At 35.1% G+C, this 19,041-nt stretch overlaps 1 protein-coding gene across 6 annotated transcripts; it reads left to right on the forward strand.

Annotated features, from left to right (window-relative positions):
• The first annotated feature begins 3,742 nt into the window (after positions 1-3,742).
• Positions 3,743-16,600, forward strand: LOC108223245 (DNA mismatch repair protein MLH3). 6 transcript variants are annotated; one of them, XR_010292071.1, is made up of 26 exons: positions 3,743-3,902; positions 4,230-4,361; positions 4,828-4,879; positions 4,965-5,012; positions 5,869-6,023; positions 6,132-6,189; positions 6,406-6,463; positions 6,600-6,692; positions 6,780-6,945; positions 7,038-7,053; positions 7,180-7,400; positions 9,189-9,258; positions 9,339-9,413; positions 9,590-11,047; positions 11,129-11,222; positions 11,299-11,390; positions 12,551-12,621; positions 12,736-12,936; positions 13,222-13,266; positions 13,755-13,808; positions 13,914-14,020; positions 14,323-14,371; positions 15,535-15,594; positions 15,762-15,806; positions 16,030-16,115; positions 16,214-16,267. XR_010292071.1 is itself a non-coding variant. In XM_017397399.2 (26 exons), exons 2-26 carry the CDS (start codon positions 4,230-4,232, stop codon positions 16,385-16,387), a joined length of 3,708 nt encoding a protein of 1,235 aa, XP_017252888.1. In that variant the 5' UTR covers positions 3,743-3,902; the 3' UTR covers positions 16,388-16,600. The 6 variants fall into 6 exon arrangements, 4 of the variants coding, with proteins under 4 accessions (XP_017252888.1, XP_063949441.1, XP_017252890.1 ...); XM_017397399.2 differs by having other exon boundaries at positions 15,734-15,806; positions 16,214-16,600; XR_010292072.1 differs by lacking the exons at positions 15,762-15,806; positions 16,030-16,115; positions 16,214-16,267 and adding an exon at positions 14,119-14,234.
• The last annotated feature ends 2,441 nt before the right edge of the window (positions 16,601-19,041 follow it).

Consider the following 19,041-nt stretch of genomic DNA (forward strand, 5'->3'; position numbering starts at 1 on the left):
ATCAATCTTTAACACTGAGATCTCTATATAAAAGGCTTTACCCTCAAAACTAGAACTACGTTTTTGTCTTGATTTTTCACCCAACTGAAGATACGTATGCATCTCAACCGGGAGAGTAGTCATAAAGCACGAATCTCACCCCTCGATTTTTGTTCCTCAACATTTGACGTCGTTTGTGGGAAGAAAACGATAACCATGATGAGATCATCCGAGATCATCTAGAACACTCCGCTCATAAGTTCACTTTCCATCATCCGAAGAAGACACCAGAACTCAGGATCCACCCTTCAGTGAGGTCACCGTTGCAACCACTACTGGGACGGATCCTCTAGGTGGCTGGATCCCTAAACCCCATCACCACTACACCGTTAGTCACACTGACTCTCACCAGAAGTATCCGCACTACCGAACCTCAAGCCTCAATCCTGATGATCTTTGGTAGTTTGCCCCCTCTAACCAACATTTTGGCGAAGCCACCCACACGGGGTTTCATTACTCGTCCTTCATCATCATGACTCAACCCCTTTTCAATCAAGGGCGAAATACTAGACCACATGCCGCTGAAGGGAGTAATAGAAGCAATCCTCTCGTTGAACGAATGATATGATGCATGGGTCACAGACAACGAATCCTTTGATGATATGTCAGGGATGATGATATTGCCTCACGAAGAATGCATGGGTTACAGACAACTATAATCATTTTCACAAATACCAAATTGTTCAAATCAAACAGCAAGTTTCATAACTATCTCATGCTTAATTAGTTTCTCGATATTAAATAAATTAGTTGCATAATATTCGTATATTATTCTCTAAATCCACATAACATATTTTGTAGATAATATTTATATTAGTTTACTTCCATCCACCAAGATTTACATCAACCTTGAAGATGATGTCGTGGTAGCAATGAGGAGCCGGTATCATATTTTATTTCATAATTTTATATCAATTTTTTTTGCCCTAAATACAAATAATTAGTCGGATGAGCCAGCATCATATTTTATTTCATAATTTTATATCAATTTTTTTGCCCTAAATACAAATAATTAGTCGGTTGTTTTAATAATATTGTATAGGTTGGAGGAATTAGGTTACAAATCTGGTGGAAGTAATAATACAATCATGGAAGAAAATGATTTTATTTCTTTGGAGATGTTGACCATTAAAAAGATGAATGAAATTACTGACAAAACATACATTAAGGTAGAATTTTCATATGTTGTATTTATTTTCAAGAATAATAAATCTGCAAATTATGAATAATTAACAGTATTTATTTCAATTTTTTTTCTACCATTACAGAAGGAAGTTCTTTGTCGAATTCAAGTTAACAAAATAGAAGAAGGCACATGGTGGTATAACAGCTGTAATGTGTGTGAAGAAGAAGTGACCAAGATTGAGGGAAAATTTAAGTGTTCTAAGAGCATCTCCAACGGCGTTGGCTATAATCGTTGGCTAAATTGGACCTGTAAGACATTATGTAAAATTTGCTGAACCTGTAAGACATTTTGCTTCAATGGTACTGGCTATATTGGTTGGCTATAATTTAAAAATAGTATGTTATTAATATTTTAAATTGTTAAAATAGAATATATCAGTTCAATATGGTAATAAATGATGTACAATCTTCCTACAGATTTTCTTACAGACCTGTAGAGGTTCGACAAATTTAGCCATCCATAGGAGGTTGGCTAAATTTATAAACAACAGATGAGCATGGTTGGAGTTGAGTTTTTGGAGCTGTTGGCTAAATTTTTTTATTTTAAGTAAGCCAACTCACCTTTTAGCCAAGGACTTTAGATGGTTGGAGATGCTCTAACTGCCCTAGGTTGTTGTCTGCGGCGCAAAAAAGATATGATTACATAATTTATTTTAATAACATTATGTGTCTATCAATTAATTAAAAATATGAAATTTGTCGAATCAAAAATTAATATTTTAGTAATTTAGTCATTTTTAATTGTGTTATTTTTGTTTGTTATTAAGAAATTGATAATTTCATGTTAAATATTAATTAAATAGTGCTTTGTATTAGAAGTTGACAAAATACTAAATACACCTTAATTTTTCCAAGTTTGCGTAGACTTTTAACTAAAAAGGTTTTAATTTTTATTTCACTGAACATATTAAAAAAGAAGTTTGTGAAGCATAATTAGTTTAGGGGTTAAAATATTCATCTTGAGGAAATGTTATATATTTTATTTAGTTATTTTATCATGTAATTTGATATTTATACGTGCATATATACAGGTTGTGCATTTTAGCTGAGGATCATACAGAAACATGTAATATTGTTCTTCTTGATAAAGCCATGAGAAGAATGGTAGGCACTACCGTCCCAAAATTGATGGCATGACTGAGTAAGAATGAAGGAAATTGTAACGATTTTCCTGATAGTATTAAAAATATTATCGGGAAAGAGTACACATTAAACATTGTTTTGAACAAAGAAAATATTTTGAACGACAGTTCCATATACTATGCTTCATGTATGTGATTTTAAGTGTACAAGCGAAGTTTCCGATTCGAACTTTACGTCTGTGAATTTGAGCGAGGTAATTTATTCTCAAGAGAAATTATATTTCCTTAAATTATAATTAAAAATAAATTTACAAATTTTATTTTGTTAATATTAGGTTTTTGAGTCGGAGTATGGGACTAGCACCCCTAGAACTGGAAAATCGTCAAATAAGACCCGATTAAATATTGAGAAATATGAGGGAGAATTTGATGAGATCAATAAACAGCTGCTCAACAAGAAAATTAAGCAAGAACGAGAGGTATAATAATTAAATTACGTACTTTTCTGTACCAAAACATCACTTATATTTGCAGTATTATATCTAACAAGGGGAAGTTTTATATTTGCAGGACTAAAAGATCGAAGATTAAAGCAGTTATAATCAATATGCAATTTACTTCTCAAGTTAACGACTTATTTTTAATATAGTAGTTGTGTGGAATCTTTAGAGCATGTTTGAAATTTATGAAATTTGAGTACTATCGCATTGAAAATTTTGTATTGAAACTATTTTATCTTATTAAGACTCGATTGATTTAGTATTATTTTAATTTCACTTCATCGTTATTATTATTTTGTCATCATATTTAGGTATTTATCGTGTAACATTATATTTGTTCAGAAATATAATAATTATCACTAAAAATTTATAAAAAATGATTTTCTTTTAATATACGAGGACTAAGTTAGCTTTATGTTATATATAAGCCACATGTTAATTTTTTATCAAAAAAAGAGAAGAAGTCACATGTTAGGTATAAAATATCACTTTTCATCATCAAAATTTAAGTTTTAGGTATGACTAATGTTGGAAAGTAATATTTATTTTAAAACTGAAAATTAATAATAACTAATGAACTTTATAAGATACTCCCTCTGACCCATTTAATTGTATACGTTTATTTTCAACTGTTCGACACGCATTTCAATGCTCTTATAAAATATAGTTCCAAAACTTATTTTTGAGATTTTTCCTTTTTCTGAATAAAAATATAACATCCAAACTTTAATTCAGAAAAAGAAAATTTTAAAAATAAATTACACAACTACAGGAGTTTTAAAGTCCGTGCCGCGTCCCCGTCCCTCAATGTATACAATTCAGGGGGATGGAGGGAGTATTATTTTACAAAAATATAAAATAAAAATTCTAACACAAAATTTTTAAATCAATAGTATGTGTAAGTGTAACACGGGCAATTATGCTTGTTCAGTATGAACAAAGACAGAGGTGGAGAGGAATATATACGTTTATTGCAAGGGTATTGTAATTTTGTAGCAAGGGAGTCTCTTAGCAAAAAACTCACCGACTCCACTGAGTTGACATGACTTAACCCAACGGCGAGTCTCCAAAATCAGTTCAATTTCACGACGTTCAGGTACTACATTATATCGCACAATCCCTAAAATCTTTTCAATCATTAATCATTAATATCTGCAATTTCCATTAATGTGTATACATATATACATACATCATTGTGTATCTATCGTTATTATGACAATTTTTAAACCCTAGGGTTTTGTTCTATCGAGCTATCGTGTTATCAATATCAGGAGATTTATGGCCACGATTTCAATCATCAAGTTTCTAATTTACTATACACGGTCATAGTTTCTGTTTTTGGAAAATTTTATTTGTGAATTGTGTGTTGCACTGAGCATTTTGATTAAATTCATTGTTGTTTTGTGTTGCATATCTGATTTAGATGGTGAGGGGCATAATCAAGCCATTGCCGGAAACTGTTAAGAGTTCCGTTCGTTCTGGTGTTTTGGTGTACGATTTCACAAGGGTGGTGGAAGAGCTCATTTACAACAGTCTCGATGCTGGTGCGACAAAGGTATAAACAAATTTTATTTTTAGGTACTTTTGCCGGGTATGTGGTTTTTAGACCTTGTTTATATACTTCTGTTGTGATAAAAGAGTTTACACTGTTAATAAAGTTTTTTTTTTGTTTAGTTGGATGAGTTATTATTGAATTTAACCAAGTGTTGGCCCCCTTTCTAACAATTTTTTTAGGAAAAGGTCCGAAATAGTGCAATCAATCATTGGCCCTACATGCAATCTGAGAATGCGCTACACCTGATTTTTTTAATGACGCCACCCTAAAAAATGAGCAAAATGGTTTTTTTTGGTGAGATATTTAGATTAAAATATTGAGTAGGAACAGTTACCTGCATTGAAGTACTGAGTGTTGAATGTCGCCTTATTCAACCGGATAATCTCCTGTTTTATTATCTTGCAAAGTTATTATAAAGATCTATGGTCAATCCATCAATTGCCATTAACTTTAGTTCTTTTGTCAGGTATTTGTTGCTGTAGCTGTTGGCACAGGTTACATCAAAGTGACAGACAATGGTTAATCTTTAATATTGTTATAACAAAAGTTTTCTAGAACTCCTGTGTAAATATCCAAACTTACTAAACTAATACTCCCCTGCAGGTTGTGGTATTACTAGGGATGGACTGGTGCTTTTGGGTGAAAGATACGGTTAATAATTTACCATATTACTGGTTCATTAAACATATGGATGGATCAACAAACTGTGTCATGTATATGCTATAATGCTAAATGTAGAATAGACCCATTAAGGAAAACCTTTTTGTCTGAAGTTTTTATTTCAGGATGGTCAATATGGAATGATATGTATATACACTATGTTGCAGACTTGAGGTTCTGGGGATAATATACTTGTAATTGTTTCCCATAATAAGAATGAACTTCAGCTCTCTTTAATATTGATTTTGTAAATGATCTTAGTTGTTCATCTTTTAAAAAGATATGAACATTTTTTTTAACATGGAACACCTATTGTCATCATTAGAAATTAAGACATGTATCTGTGATAGGTGTTGATTTATAGCTAACATAGAGCATATGTATAGTCACATTTACTCACATTTCAGTCAGTTTGATTCTAGTTTAATCAATATGTTTCTGAAAGCGAAATAATTCCAGTCATTAAACAATAGGAAATTATTATCTGAATGAGCACTGCCTTATTACAACTATCTTATTCCACCCATTTTTAAACTTTTAACCTGAACCTTGGAATTGTCTTCCCTCTCCAAGATCCATGCTAAGCCTCTTGTTGAATTTAAAGGAGTATACAATGGAAGTCTGTTTTCCAGTATATAAATTGATAATTACCAGTGTTTTTTGTCTTTAAGGATATGTTTCTGCTTTAAAGCTCAATACGAGGCAAGTAACCGGCAACTTGGCATGAAGTTTTAACTTTAGAGCTCCAAATTAGGAAAGAGTTGAAACCTAAAGACTTTTTATATAATATTTTGGGGATCATATTAATTTTTTACTCGTGCAACATTTTCTGTTGGTGTATGAACAGCAACATCGAAATTTGACCTGATTGGTGACAAGGACACTACTGCTGGAAGTTTTGGTTCTCGCGGGGAGGCACTGGGATCTATTTCAGATGTATCATTATTAGAAATTGTTACAAAAGCTCATGGGAGACCCAATGGCTATCGTAAGGTCATGAAGGTAGGACTGTTTATATTTCCGAATGCATCTAGCTGATGAGAGCCCTCTATAACGCTATCATATCATTCTGGATATCATCACGGTTTATATTTTCTTCATATTATGCAGGGGTGCAAGTGTTTATATCTCGGAATTGATGATAATAGACATGATGTGGGCACAACAGGTTGATTGGTTCTCCTACTTGTTTACAATAGGTTTGCAATGCGAAACTGTTTGCTAGACCTAGGAAGCTTAATATCATGGAATATTTGACTAAGAGTTCTCGGCTTGTTCACAACTAGAACACATGTCAGATGGATTAGATAGGGTCTAATACCTTTACTTTCTGGAAGGCACATAATTATTTGGGCTAACTTGGGGCTTTTTTGACTTCTTCTAGTCACAGTTCACGATTTATTTTACAACCAACCAGTTAGGAGAAAACAATTGCAGTCCAGGTTTCTCCTTGTTCTGCTTGTAGTCTTTTCATTCCAGATTAATATTTGTAGGCTCTTAAACAAATATATAATTTTATTGTACTGACAATTCGGTGCACCGACTAAATCTAATCGTCCACTGTGTAACACATCTTAGTGCCAGGAAGGTTCTGCACATACTCTCAGAATGTGTACTTAAGATTGCCATTGTCCATTTGAAGGTCAACATTAAAGTTTTTGATATTGAGAGGTACGTCTCACAATTTGCTAGAACTAAATAAATTTGCAAATTTGCCTCGGGATTGACAATTTCACATTTCTTCTTTTTCAAGTATAGTGAAGACGAATTGCTCAGTGCACATCCGTCGTCTTCTCCTTTGCCATTATTAAAGAGTGGCCTTGGCCTTGATCCTTCCATTATGCTACATGAATTCGATGTATCTGATGGTATATTAAAGATTTCTGGATACATATCTGGTCCTGGTAAAACGTTTCCTGGAAAGGTATAGTGGTGCAAACTGATCCCATGTTGGTTTCTTATTCTCAGTGTCCTTTTTTTTGGCTCTTTTGTTTATGGAGAGATTTTTTTCTGCAGGCAGTCCAATATGTCTGTATCCTGTCTTTTGCTTCTCTCTAATGATCTACAACAGCCAATCTGTGAAGTGATTATCTGATCAATAATTACGAAGATCAATATTCTCGTTTGTTTTTTGGTTTTTCTTAATGCCTGCGTGCAGATATCAATTCGAGGTTCGTTTGGAAAGGGCCCATTCATAAATTGTTGAGTCAGTTAGCAGCCAAGTTTGATGATATAGGTACATCTAATGATTTTAGTGGTCCTGGTAATGGAAAGAGAAGCAGGAGTCAAACTAATCCATCATACATCTTGAACTTGAGTTGTCCATCATCTCTTTATGATTTGACATTTGAACCATCAAAGACTTCTGCCGAATTCAAGGTTACATTTCCAGTTTTAAATTTGAACATAGTATTATATGCAGCATAACTAATTTTTTAGCATATTTTGGTTACATATACGGACTTTATATGATATTACACAGTGTTGTTTAAGGTGCATATTTTAAAAAAGCGCAAGACCCAGATTTAAGGCGCGACTCGCGAAGCGCCATTAGTCGCCCGCCTTTTGGCCAAAAAAAAAAAACTAGGTTCTTTAATTTGAAAGTTACACTGTTATCTAGCTCAATCTTCGGCATCTCAAATACCCTTTTCTTCCTCTTCCTCTTCATCATCTTCAACTAGAAGACATGATGTTGAGAGAATAAGAGTTGAGCGGCTGAGATTTGAGAGATGAAACCCTAGAGTGGGTTTCTTCTCCTTTTAACCTTTTTTAAGTGTATTATTATCCTTCTATTTTATGAGTGACTTTTTTGCAATTCTTAGCACATTTTGAGCGATTTTGGAATCGCGCTAAAGTGCACATTTTTGAATCGCAGATCTTGCGCCTAATCGCAAAGCGCCATAGTGCGCCTTTAACAACACTGATATTATATAATGTTTATCAAGTTAAATTACTTTCAGCGCCTTTTCATTTCATTGGTCTCTCTAGCTAAAGCCAAGTATTCTTTCATGTGATTAGACCAATTATTGTGTCATTTGACCATTTACAGTTCAATTGCCATTAGGGAGTTTGTTTCCGTTGTGGTTGTGTTTGTTTTGGTAATTATATATCTATTTGATGTTTATGTTTGATAGGATTATAACTACGTAACAGTTTGGTTTCTGGAAATTGGCATTTTCTCGAAATAATATGGCAGTGATGATAATATTGACACAAAAAGAGAAATGTAATGTCTTACTTAATTAGCAAAAAAAAAAAATCTTAAATTGTGTTATCTACACTATGCACTTGCATGACGTGCTTGTATTGGCCCATAAAGTGAATTTCTTAACAAGTTTATGTGCTGGAAAATTTAGTTCTCCTGCATATACTGTGTTGCACCTACCCTGTGTTTCGACCCTGCCTCCTACACAAATTTTACCCCTTCGTGAATGCTCCTGTTTTCCCAGAAGGAGTTCTCTTCATAGACATCTCAAGTCTACCTACACTTAAAGATTAACCTATAATTCTTTTTGCTCCATAATACCATCGCTCCCCCATCTCCAACAAAAATGAGGGGATTTTTCAATTACAAGTGTTTCAGAGCCGGATGGCACTTTCCCCAACAACGGGGAACTGAAATCGATTCCTAGAAAATACTCTAAATTGAAGTAAGGAAACAAAAAGGTATCGATAAGAGAAAGTAAGAACTTGTTTACATGCACATTTCAGTATATGTGTTTTTGGTAAAGACTATAAACCACTATAAATGATAAGTGTTTATAGTCACAGACTCCCTGTAATTTATGCCTTTGTTGGCGCAAATTATGAATCCTGCAGATGAAATTAATGGATATGTAGGCCCTACACATATATGTAAGATATTAGATGATGGACTTCCTCATAGAGAAGTTTTTATAAAAATGTAGGCCTTATGCATATATGTAAGATATAAGATAATGGACTTCCTCATGGTGAAGTTTTAGTAATATCCCCCTCCCCCTCTCATAGAATATAAGATAATAAGTGATAAAATTTAGAACGTTACTATTTTTTTCAATTACAACACATATCTCCCTGATAGATTCATTCAATTAATTGTACTCTGTTATTTATCAGTATTACTTGGTGTATATTGATTTAATCGAGCCAGCAGTTACCTCCAAATTTATTTTGGTTATGTTTCAGGACTGGGATCACATACTTACCTTCCTTGAGAAGGCAATAACAAATATCTGGAATAAATGCATGCTTAATGGTAATACCGGAACTCAAAAACAGTAGATCTGCTTTGACTTATATATTTTGAACTTGTGGTTAGTGATCATATTTTGCCAGGACATTGCCTCAGTGATGATGCTTTGCGAAATGATAACACGTGGAAGGAAGGTATCAATTCTGTTACAACAGAAGGTATTATTAATTATCTTATATTAATTATCAAATTTGAACCTTTTTATTGATCTTGTAATTTGGTTTGTTAATTCATCTCTGCCTATTGAGAACTATAAGTTCCAATTTATAATGTTTTAATGCTTATAAAGTTTTTACAAGAAGAGGATATCAAGGTTTTTTGCCCTACATAACAGACATGGAATCACATTACGAAAAGAAAAGAAAGAGATGCGAACATCAATTATACCAGGCTGCTCTGGAAGTTCCTCTCCATCGCAAGATGCTAAAAGAGTCGTTTAATTATATGTCTCCCTGTAGTGGCAATACATTTTCTGGTCTGAAATCGAGCAGAACTACTAGTGAAAGTGAGAAGAACCAAGAGAAGATATCTTCTACAGCGCAGCTGTGTGATGGAGCACTTTCCCTTTTCAGAGAGGCAATTGACCAAGAAAATGGATGCCATCTGGAGGCGCCTGTGAGTAAAGTGTACTTTGCTGAAGATCATCTCTTCGAAAATAAAGTTACCGCAGAAATATCCAATGAGCATATGGATTCCCTAATGGAGGCAAAATGTAACATGTCACATATAGATGATGATGGCATAACTGACATGTTAGCAGTGAGCGGGTCTGCTCATTGTTTTGAAGCCAGCAATGATGTAGAGGAGATCAGTGACACTCTTAATGTTAATAAATACTTTCTAAAGGGCTGCTCTTCACGGCGAGGCCTCTCACCTGGTAAAGCATTTTCTCTAAGTAAAGGAATCAATTTCAAAAGCAAAGGACTTGAAAGCCAGGAACATTGTACTGACCGTGCTTGTGAAGTTGGCGTCAGAGTAGTTGTTGATAGCCCAATACATGAATCAGGGAAAGATGAAAGAGCTAGTGTGTGGTGTTCCCCAGGGTTTACAAATAAAGATGTCATGTTTATGGGTCCAGACACCACAACAAGAGCACCGATGCAATTATTTCAGATGGTAGCTTGTTTTGACGAAGATACTGATCTTTCACTTGACTTGGGAAATCAATTTCAAAAGTATGGCCCAAGAGAATCATCTTCAAAATTTGGATGGTCTTGTGTGACACCAGATAGTTCTGCAGAGACCAAATTTATGGAAGCAGATCATGTTAGTAATGACGCTGTGCAAGACAAGTGTAAAATGAACAGTTACCACTATTCAGGAGATAAAGGCTGCATTTCTGGTTTTGATAATATGGGATATAACTTTGGCCACTTAAACTGCTTTGCTTCCAGTCGTATAGAGGATTCAGGACTTGGTGATTATCCTAGCTCCCAGAAAGATGCATGTGATTTTCGCGTTGATGATGTAGAGTATGATTTTTTACCAAATGTTTTTGATTTCCACTCTGACAAAGTGAAAGGGTCATGTTCAAAACCTGTTGATAGAGATAAAGGTAGAAGTGATGCTGCATCATCAAGTCGTGTTTTTTTATGGAATAATGAAGATGCTAATGCAGATGGAAGATCTGAAATCAGAGGTGGTGAGAAGGCATATGGAAAACGACCAAGAAGCCATTCTGCGCCACCTTATTATAGAGGCAAGAAGAAATTCTCAATCTTGAACAGTTTATCATATACGGAGGCACTAAATGCACAGGTAGTGAGCACCCATGATGCTTCAATTTTAAAAGGTACTGCTCCTATAGAAGTTTTTTTTAACAAGTTGAAATTTGAATAACTGCCTGCCAGCTGACATAGCTTTATGTTTTCAGAAACTTATGTTGTGGAGAACAACAAACAGTTGTCTGGTGTATGTCGTCCATCCTCTAACCTATATTCTGTGAATGGTTTGATTAATAATATGAGGTATACTTCATTATTCTTCAGTGACCTTAAATGTTATGCGTAACAGCAGTGGTTATATCTGCTGTTTTATCTTCAGGCCAGATATGAGGAGAGCAGGCTTTAATGAAGCTCAAGATTGTGAAACGCCAACTGACTTTCAAAACTTCCATGCCAACATGCACTCTGAAGGTACTGCCAATATCATGTTAAGAATTAGATCTGAATAAATTATGAGTTAATAAAATTACGTCTTTTTATTTTTGTTGCCTTTTAAAATAATTCACCTGATTTCCTTATATGGCTCAACAACCATTAGCTTGTACCCTAACCATAAACTATAGCATCATGGCGGAAAAATTTATCTACTGGACTCAAATTTATAGATCTTAGCACCCTTCCTCGAGCTAATCTTGTTACGAAATTACACAATTCTATATGGTCTTGAGGGTTTGAAATTACATATGCTTGTTCTTTTGTGTCAGAAATAAAATGAAAGTCGACATGTTATTTGTTAATTTAGATGATGAAACGCTGGACTAATGTCTATTTTTCGTGGGTTATCATGCCAAAACAGTGCATGCACCAGCTTTTGAAAGCAAAGTTCAGTCAAAATTCAGAAATTGCTTTAACGATATTAAATTGCATTACTTGGCAAAATATAAATACTTAGCATAAGCAAAAAAGTTGCATGAATTCTTAGCTATAACCTTGTTATTAAATCCTGCACTTCATGTTTCTTCTCCTTGCGAGCATAATAATGACCGACTATAATCACACAATGTGCGTTGAAAGTGCCGATTTCATTATTCGACTAACAAAATCCCTTATGTGGCTGTTGAAAAGAAGATAAACTGACTATCCACACTGATGGCAAAAGTTATTTTTGACCGAGGAACAGTAAGATAATAAATTTTTCCTTGTAATCTCTATATCATATAGAATATCTTAATATATACAACTTGCCCGGCATAATATAATGTGTCTGAAACAATATACTTCAATTCCTGGGAAGTACCAAGCATTGCGCTAATCTGTAATGCCCTAGCTCATCTTTTGGAAGGCCATCTTATTGTGGCAATTTTATGAAGGTTAATTGAACCAGTGTTGTATTCTCTTCTAAGCATTACTGGCTTAATGATAAATAAATGAATTATAGTGGGAAATTCAAGCGCTGAGAGTTTATAAATTTAAGTCCTTGTTACCTTGGAACTCTCTTCAGTGTCTAAACACATTATGCTTACTGCTTGTACTCGTGTCATCATGACATAGGAATTAGGATTAATACATACTTAATCTGTGCCGTATACATACTTCATCTGTTATATACAATCCTTCATATTCCATGTCAGGGAAAAGCCTAGAAACTAGAGATTTACCAGCTTCTAAAATGAAATGGCGGAGCAGCAGTCAATTAAGTACAGTTGAGTTCTCTAACAATTTCATGATCATTTTTTTATATATCTCTTTACATATGATAAGATTCATCAGATTATTAGTTTGAAATATAAAGATTTTTTTTTTCCCGATCAATCAGAGCGAAGAAAATTCAAATAATCTTCACAACAAGGATGCAGATATACTTGACATCTCTTCAGGGATATTGCACCTTGCGGGTGATGTGTTAGTTCCCAAAGTCATTGAGAAGGACGCTCTCAGGGGTGCCAAAGTTCTTCAGCAGGTTGACAGGAAATATATTCCTGTTGTGGGTGGTGGGGTACTTGCTTTTATTGACCAGGTACATGCATTACCTATACCTTTAAACTCGCAAATGAATAGTTTTGTTTATATCCATCTTCGAATAGCAAAAGAACAAATTATATATAATGACAATCCTTTACCATGAAAGCATGAACGTAATGCGTGTTGGTAGGCTTTCTTATCCCATGCCATTCTCATTCACTAGTAGCTTTAATAGGGAGATGCTTGAATTGGGATGGCTGGCCTCTGTGCCATCTTTTCTTTACTCTAGCATGTATTTCCAACTATTTCCTGATACAAAATCTGCAATGGCTATTTTCAGCATGCAGCAGATGAGAGAATACGGCTAGAAGAGCTGCGTTCTAAGGTAAAGAATAAGGTGTAAGTTCTCTTAATAGTACCAGCTGACTACTTTGTCTCATCCCTCGATTTCTTTCTGAGATAAATAAAAGAATTGAGATTATATATTATGAATTGTTTGGTGTATAAGATATTTACTTATCATATATTTGGACTATGACATATCCTATATAGCACAATATTCTATGCCTGTTGCAGTTTCTGGGAGAGTTTACAGATATAGTTATATTTATATTAGAATTTAGTCAAAAGGGGTAATAGTGTTATTATATTGTCTAAGCCGTACATTGGTTTAATAAACTTATTAATCCAACTAAATAATTAATATTTTTGGACTTCAAGCTTAACAAGTCAAGTGTTTATGACAAAAGCTTGCATAACTTGATAAGTTTTGTTAAATAAGTAGAAATTAATGGCTAAGAACTTTGTAATTTATATAGATAAGTATGCGTACTGAATGTGGCTTTGAGCCTTTGATAATCATTAACATCATAGGTCCTCGCTGGAGAAATGAAGACAATGACCTACTTGGATGTAGAGCAAGAGTTGGTATGTTAGGTTTCATAGTTATATTGTATTTTGCATATACCCGTATTCCCTCTATATTCGAACTTTTAAGCCTCATTATATATCTTCTTATGTTTGAAACAACAGGTTTTGCCTGAATTTGGGCATCAGTTGCTGCAGAACTATGCTGAATTGATACGGAATTGGGGTTGGATCTGCAGCATTAATACTCAAAGTTCAAGGAATTTTAAAAAGTAAATTCTAGGTGCCCCCTTTTATTTTTAAAAACAGATTGAACAGAATGAAAGATTTATTAGTCTGGTTTGTAGCGATGACGTTAAACTTCTATCAGATCCTACAGTTGGAACAAAGTTGTATGATATAATAGTGCCTCCACTTCAATTCATACTGATGTTGACACGAAAGGAGTGATGTTTGCTTTTGTAGAGACCTAATTGGCTTCTTCTGGTTAAGCAAACATCCTGAGATTATTAAAGATGATTTTAACATTTAAGCACCCATATGTTATCTTGAAATTCTCGTCTCTTTATTGCAGGAACTTGAAACTTCTACACAGTCAATCATCTGTGGCTACACTGATTGCGGTAAATTAACTATTACTGTTTTCAGCCTTACCTTTTACAGTCAAATCCTTGGTAGTGCAAGTTATTTTCTCTTCTTTCCCTAAATTATTTTTTCAGCCATACATTATTATATGCTGTGTTGCATAATCAAGGCAATGCTAAAACTTGTCAAGTAACAGCTGGCCCCTAAAAGTTTCGTTCGGGCTCTACAAAGTGTAGTCAAGTTGTATCAACTTTGTTATACTTATATGTGATTTGCAACACTTTGTTCCTCAGTTTCTAATTTAATTTGGTGAGATAAAATATGTAAAACAAGTTGAGGGGCTTGTTTTGCAGAGAGTTTAGGGTCATTAATCATTGAGACATTAAAGACTGAAATTGAAATAAAACAAATGTCAAGAGTTTATGTGCATAACATACTATTTTTGTCTGCTGTAAATGACAATGGATTGTATTCATGTGTATTTTACCTCTATTTATGGGACACTCTCAGCCAGAAACTACAACAGAGCACTCAATAGTTTTCTACTAGGCTGAAGACTTTTTGATACATTCCTGTCTTACAAAGAATTAGGCAGGCTTCTTGTTGCTTATAGGCTTTTAGGGGGTCTGCTGAAGGTACCTTGGCACCAATGCTACTCTAATTTGTTTTATTTGTTTTAATTCCGTATCTTCTCAGTTTCCAGTTATTTTTCCTTTGTTACCTTAAAAACAGAATCAGTAGATTAATGTGCACAGAAGTTGAAATCATCACTTGCTTCGTTACTCTCATTACTTGAAGTAAGAACTATTCTTGCGTGAGAAACTTGTTTATGAACATGAAATTTGTCAACATGTTGAAGATAACCACATCATTAAATTATCGAGATTTCACAAAACTCTATCTCAGATAATATTGTATCTATTAGCATTGTACAGATACAATTAAGACATTACACACACACACACACACACGTAATTATAGAGGGTTGAGTTCTATGTAGACTATATATTCTGCAAGAAGAACATTACAAAATATATTATTATGTAAAACGTGTTCAGCTTGGAGTACATATATGGTTTTCGAGTCTCCAACAAAACAGTGGTCTCCATATAAATTTTCCCTATGTATATATGTAGTACAATTAAGCTTGTTATTAATTTGATTCTGTTGCAAACATAAATAATAGTCAGGAAATATACAGGTGCCATGCATTTTGGGGGTCAATTTAACCGATGGAGATCTATTGGAGTTTCTTCAGCAGGTAACTAGTACTCGTGCAAGTCCTTTCAATTCATTAAATAGCTCTTTGAGGGCTGTCGTCTATTAATTGAAATTGTATATAAAATCTGATTCCTCTATTTTTGGGTTTTTTTTTCCCATTTTCTCTTCAATAAAAATAGCTCTCTGACACTGATGGAACATCAACAGTGCCTCCATCAGTTATTCGGGTGCTGAACTTTAAGGCTTGCAGAGGTACATTTGTTTACATTTTACTTCTTGAAATTCTGTCATCATAAAGTATAAACCTTTTGTCGTTATGTCTGACCCTCGCACAAAGGGAATATTCTTTACCTAACTGGCAGTTGTTGGGGATAATAGAATAGAATTAAAGGAAATTCTTTTTGGGAGTAGTTCGCAAATAGAGAACGATGCTACTTTTGTTCTGGCTTGATGTACTATGCTTATTGTTAAACAGGCGCAATCATGTTTGGTGATGTACTGCTACCTTCAGAATGTTCTCTAATAGTGGAAGAACTAAAGCAGACATCACTGTGTTTCCAAGTGAGTTGAATTTGGTCAATATTGCAAGCTAATGATAGAAACCCGAGTTTAAAACTGTTTTATGGCACGGGAACTAATTTTGCAAGTGCGTTTTTTAGTGTGCTCATGGGCGTCCAACAACTGCACCTCTCGTCAATTTGGAACTGCTGCATGAACAGATCCTTAAGCTTGGATTAAGGGGTAGCTCTAATGAGTTGTGGCAAGGGTTACGGCGACACGAAGTCAGTCTTAAACGTGCGGTCCAGCGACTGGATGCAGCAAGAGACCACTGATAAAAGAATTACAATCTCCTTGCTAATGTTTGATACTTGCATAAGCGGGAAACTGCGGTTGTAACCTATAGCATATATACGGCACAGCAATTCGTCATCAAATTTTGTAGATATGATGATATATAACATGTTCTTTAATATGGAAGAATAATGAGTTAAAAATGCCCTACAATAAAAAACGAAAAATTAGTAATGGTTACAACTTTGGAAGTATATATATTTTGGAGAAAAGGGATGATGAGATTATCTATACACAAGTATAAGTATGGATATATAAGTATGGGCTTGTGAACGGGTCGGATTTATTTTCGATTTGATATGAAGATTATTTTAAAAATAATATGCGATTGGCGTGAAAATATCCGATCCGAAACCTGATCCGATAAGAATGACCAGGATAGTAAATGTATGATAAGAATGACCAGAATAGTAAATGTATGTGATATGGATTTATGTCGATTAATATGTTTATTCGCAATCAAATTTGATTTCGGGGGGGGGGGGGGGGGGGGGGTTTCCTAAACAGGATATCACTAAATCTTCTAGCAATCTCAATTCTTCTCAAATTCAGTCTGATGTGACTCCAGTAAATGTGGAGTCACAACCCCCTCAATTTGAAACACTTTTTCAAAGCACAGATTTCAATATGGAGGAAGTTGATTTACTATACAACTTCCCCCACCCAAATTCTCCAACTCTGCACTTGGAGAAGCCAATTTCTGAAATTGATGATCATCCTTCACAGGTTTTGTTGGGTCATCAATCTGCTCTTTCAAAGACAATTAGTGAAGTTGTGGAAATACCAAATCCCTCATTCTTCACAGATTCTCTAGTTGTCACAACAAATGTATCAACTGTTAATCCTTCTACATCATCGATCGATATCCCTCATCGATCGATAACTGCAGTTCTGTCAATGGATGTGCCTAACAGCAGTCATTTATTGATGAGTGACAATGTACCATCAATGGCTCTTTCTCAGCCATTGATAGAAGTAGTTCCACTAGCAGACAACTCACAACTTGAACATCTTGCTGTCACAAGAGCTGCTAGTGAAGAACTCATTATTGTTACTGCACTTTTAGGATTGAGAGATGGTGAGTTAGAGGAGAGGCTTTCTTGTGGACAGGCAAAAGGAGAGGATGTGAGTGAGGGGCTGAGAATTTCTTCCTCTCAGGCAAAAGGAGAGATTATGGGTTCCACTTTAGAAGATGAAGGTGAGTGTGTGGTGAGTCAGGGTGAGACCCTGATGCAAGAACAGAGAGATCAAGAGAGAAATGCAGGTACTGGAGACATAAGGATGGAACCTGTTGTGGACCAATTGGATGCTTCTCAATTTGCACATCCTATACCAGCCTATCAAGTTATGGCTGGTCAATCCAATGTCCAAGCAGAGGAGACTCTGGGATTGACTCATACATCTGAAGCCTTAGAGAGAGCACAACTTGCACATGCTGTTGTTCCTAAGGGCATGCTCTCTACTCAAGGTGATTCAATATATGATGATTCTCTTGATGAAGAGGATGATGTTGAAGAAGATGAAGTAGCTGGCCCTTCTGAGATGCCTGATTGGGTGTTCAGCCAAAACTTCAACTTTGGTGACACCAAGATGGAGATATTGAGGCAGTACGAAAGAGCAATGGAGTGGGCAGCAGATGAAGATCCTCAGCTCCTACTGCAACTATTCCATCTGTTCCAACTACCTCAGCTCCTACTGCAACTACCTTAGCTCCTACTGCAACTATTCCATCTGTTCCATCATCCACAACAACTGCAATTGCCACATCTCCTACCATCAACACAAGTCTTGCAATTGTCAATCCTACAACTCTTCCTACCACCTCTACATCACAAGTGCCTACAACTCAGGGGGAGCCACCAACTAAGGGGGAGCAACTTGCTCTAGTCCCAACATCTAAAGCTCCTCTAGCTTCAAAGAAAAGACAGCCACCTAAGAAGAAAGCAAGAACTGTCACAGTCAAGAGCATAAAATGTCAAGGTGAGCCATCTGCTATTAATGAGTTTAGACCTTGTCTAATTGATCCTCCATCTCCAATAAAGCCACATGGTAAGATCCACCTCCTACTTCTACTGTTCAACCAGAAACAATCATCAATCCAGAAGAACTCAAAGAAGAGCCAGTAGAGTTTGACATCTCATCCATGAATTTTTCAAAAATCTTTGTAACTAAAGAGGATGAGCTGGCAGATTCTCTGAGGCCAAAGAAAAGAAAATCTGCAAGCAAGGCCAAACATATGCCTGATCATATCAAAAAGAAAGGAGGAAATCCTAAAAGGTATGATCCAGTTGGACCTGTTCAGGTCAAGTCTCCCTCCAGAGAAGTGGTGGTTCCTCTTGTGCCAGAAATTGTCAAGGTCCCTAAATCTACTTATGCTTATGCATTTCATATCAGTGAACAGCCTCCAATTGTTAAGTGTAAAGGCCTTGACAAGGACTAAGAAACTTCCAGAAAAGTTGGAATTCCACTACTCCTCTCAAACAAGAATTACATGGCCACTAGAGAGGATCTTGGATCAAGATTACAATGATTTGAAGACTGTGTATTTGAAGTTAGACAACAGGACCTCATACTCATAAGGAGTCAAAAGTGAAATTCTCAAAAGGATTGAAGATATAAGAAAGAAATGGAATGA

This window comes from Daucus carota, chromosome 5 (assembly GCF_001625215.2).
Source record: "Daucus carota subsp. sativus chromosome 5, DH1 v3.0, whole genome shotgun sequence".
In the NCBI taxonomy this organism is placed as follows: domain Eukaryota; kingdom Viridiplantae; phylum Streptophyta; class Magnoliopsida; order Apiales; family Apiaceae; genus Daucus; species Daucus carota.

Excerpts from the sequence above, each read along its gene's own strand:
- LOC108223245 (XM_017397399.2), top strand. The coding sequence starts at position 4,230 with ATGGTGAGGGGCATAATCAAGCCATTGCCGGAAACTGTTAAGAGTTCC. Across the intron at positions 6,190-6,405 it reads ACATGATGTGGGCACAACAG|TCACAGTTCACGATTTATTT; the intron begins GTTGATTGGTTC and ends GACTTCTTCTAG. Across the intron at positions 13,809-13,913 it reads TGGATGTAGAGCAAGAGTTG|GTTTTGCCTGAATTTGGGCA; the intron begins GTATGTTAGGTT and ends TTGAAACAACAG.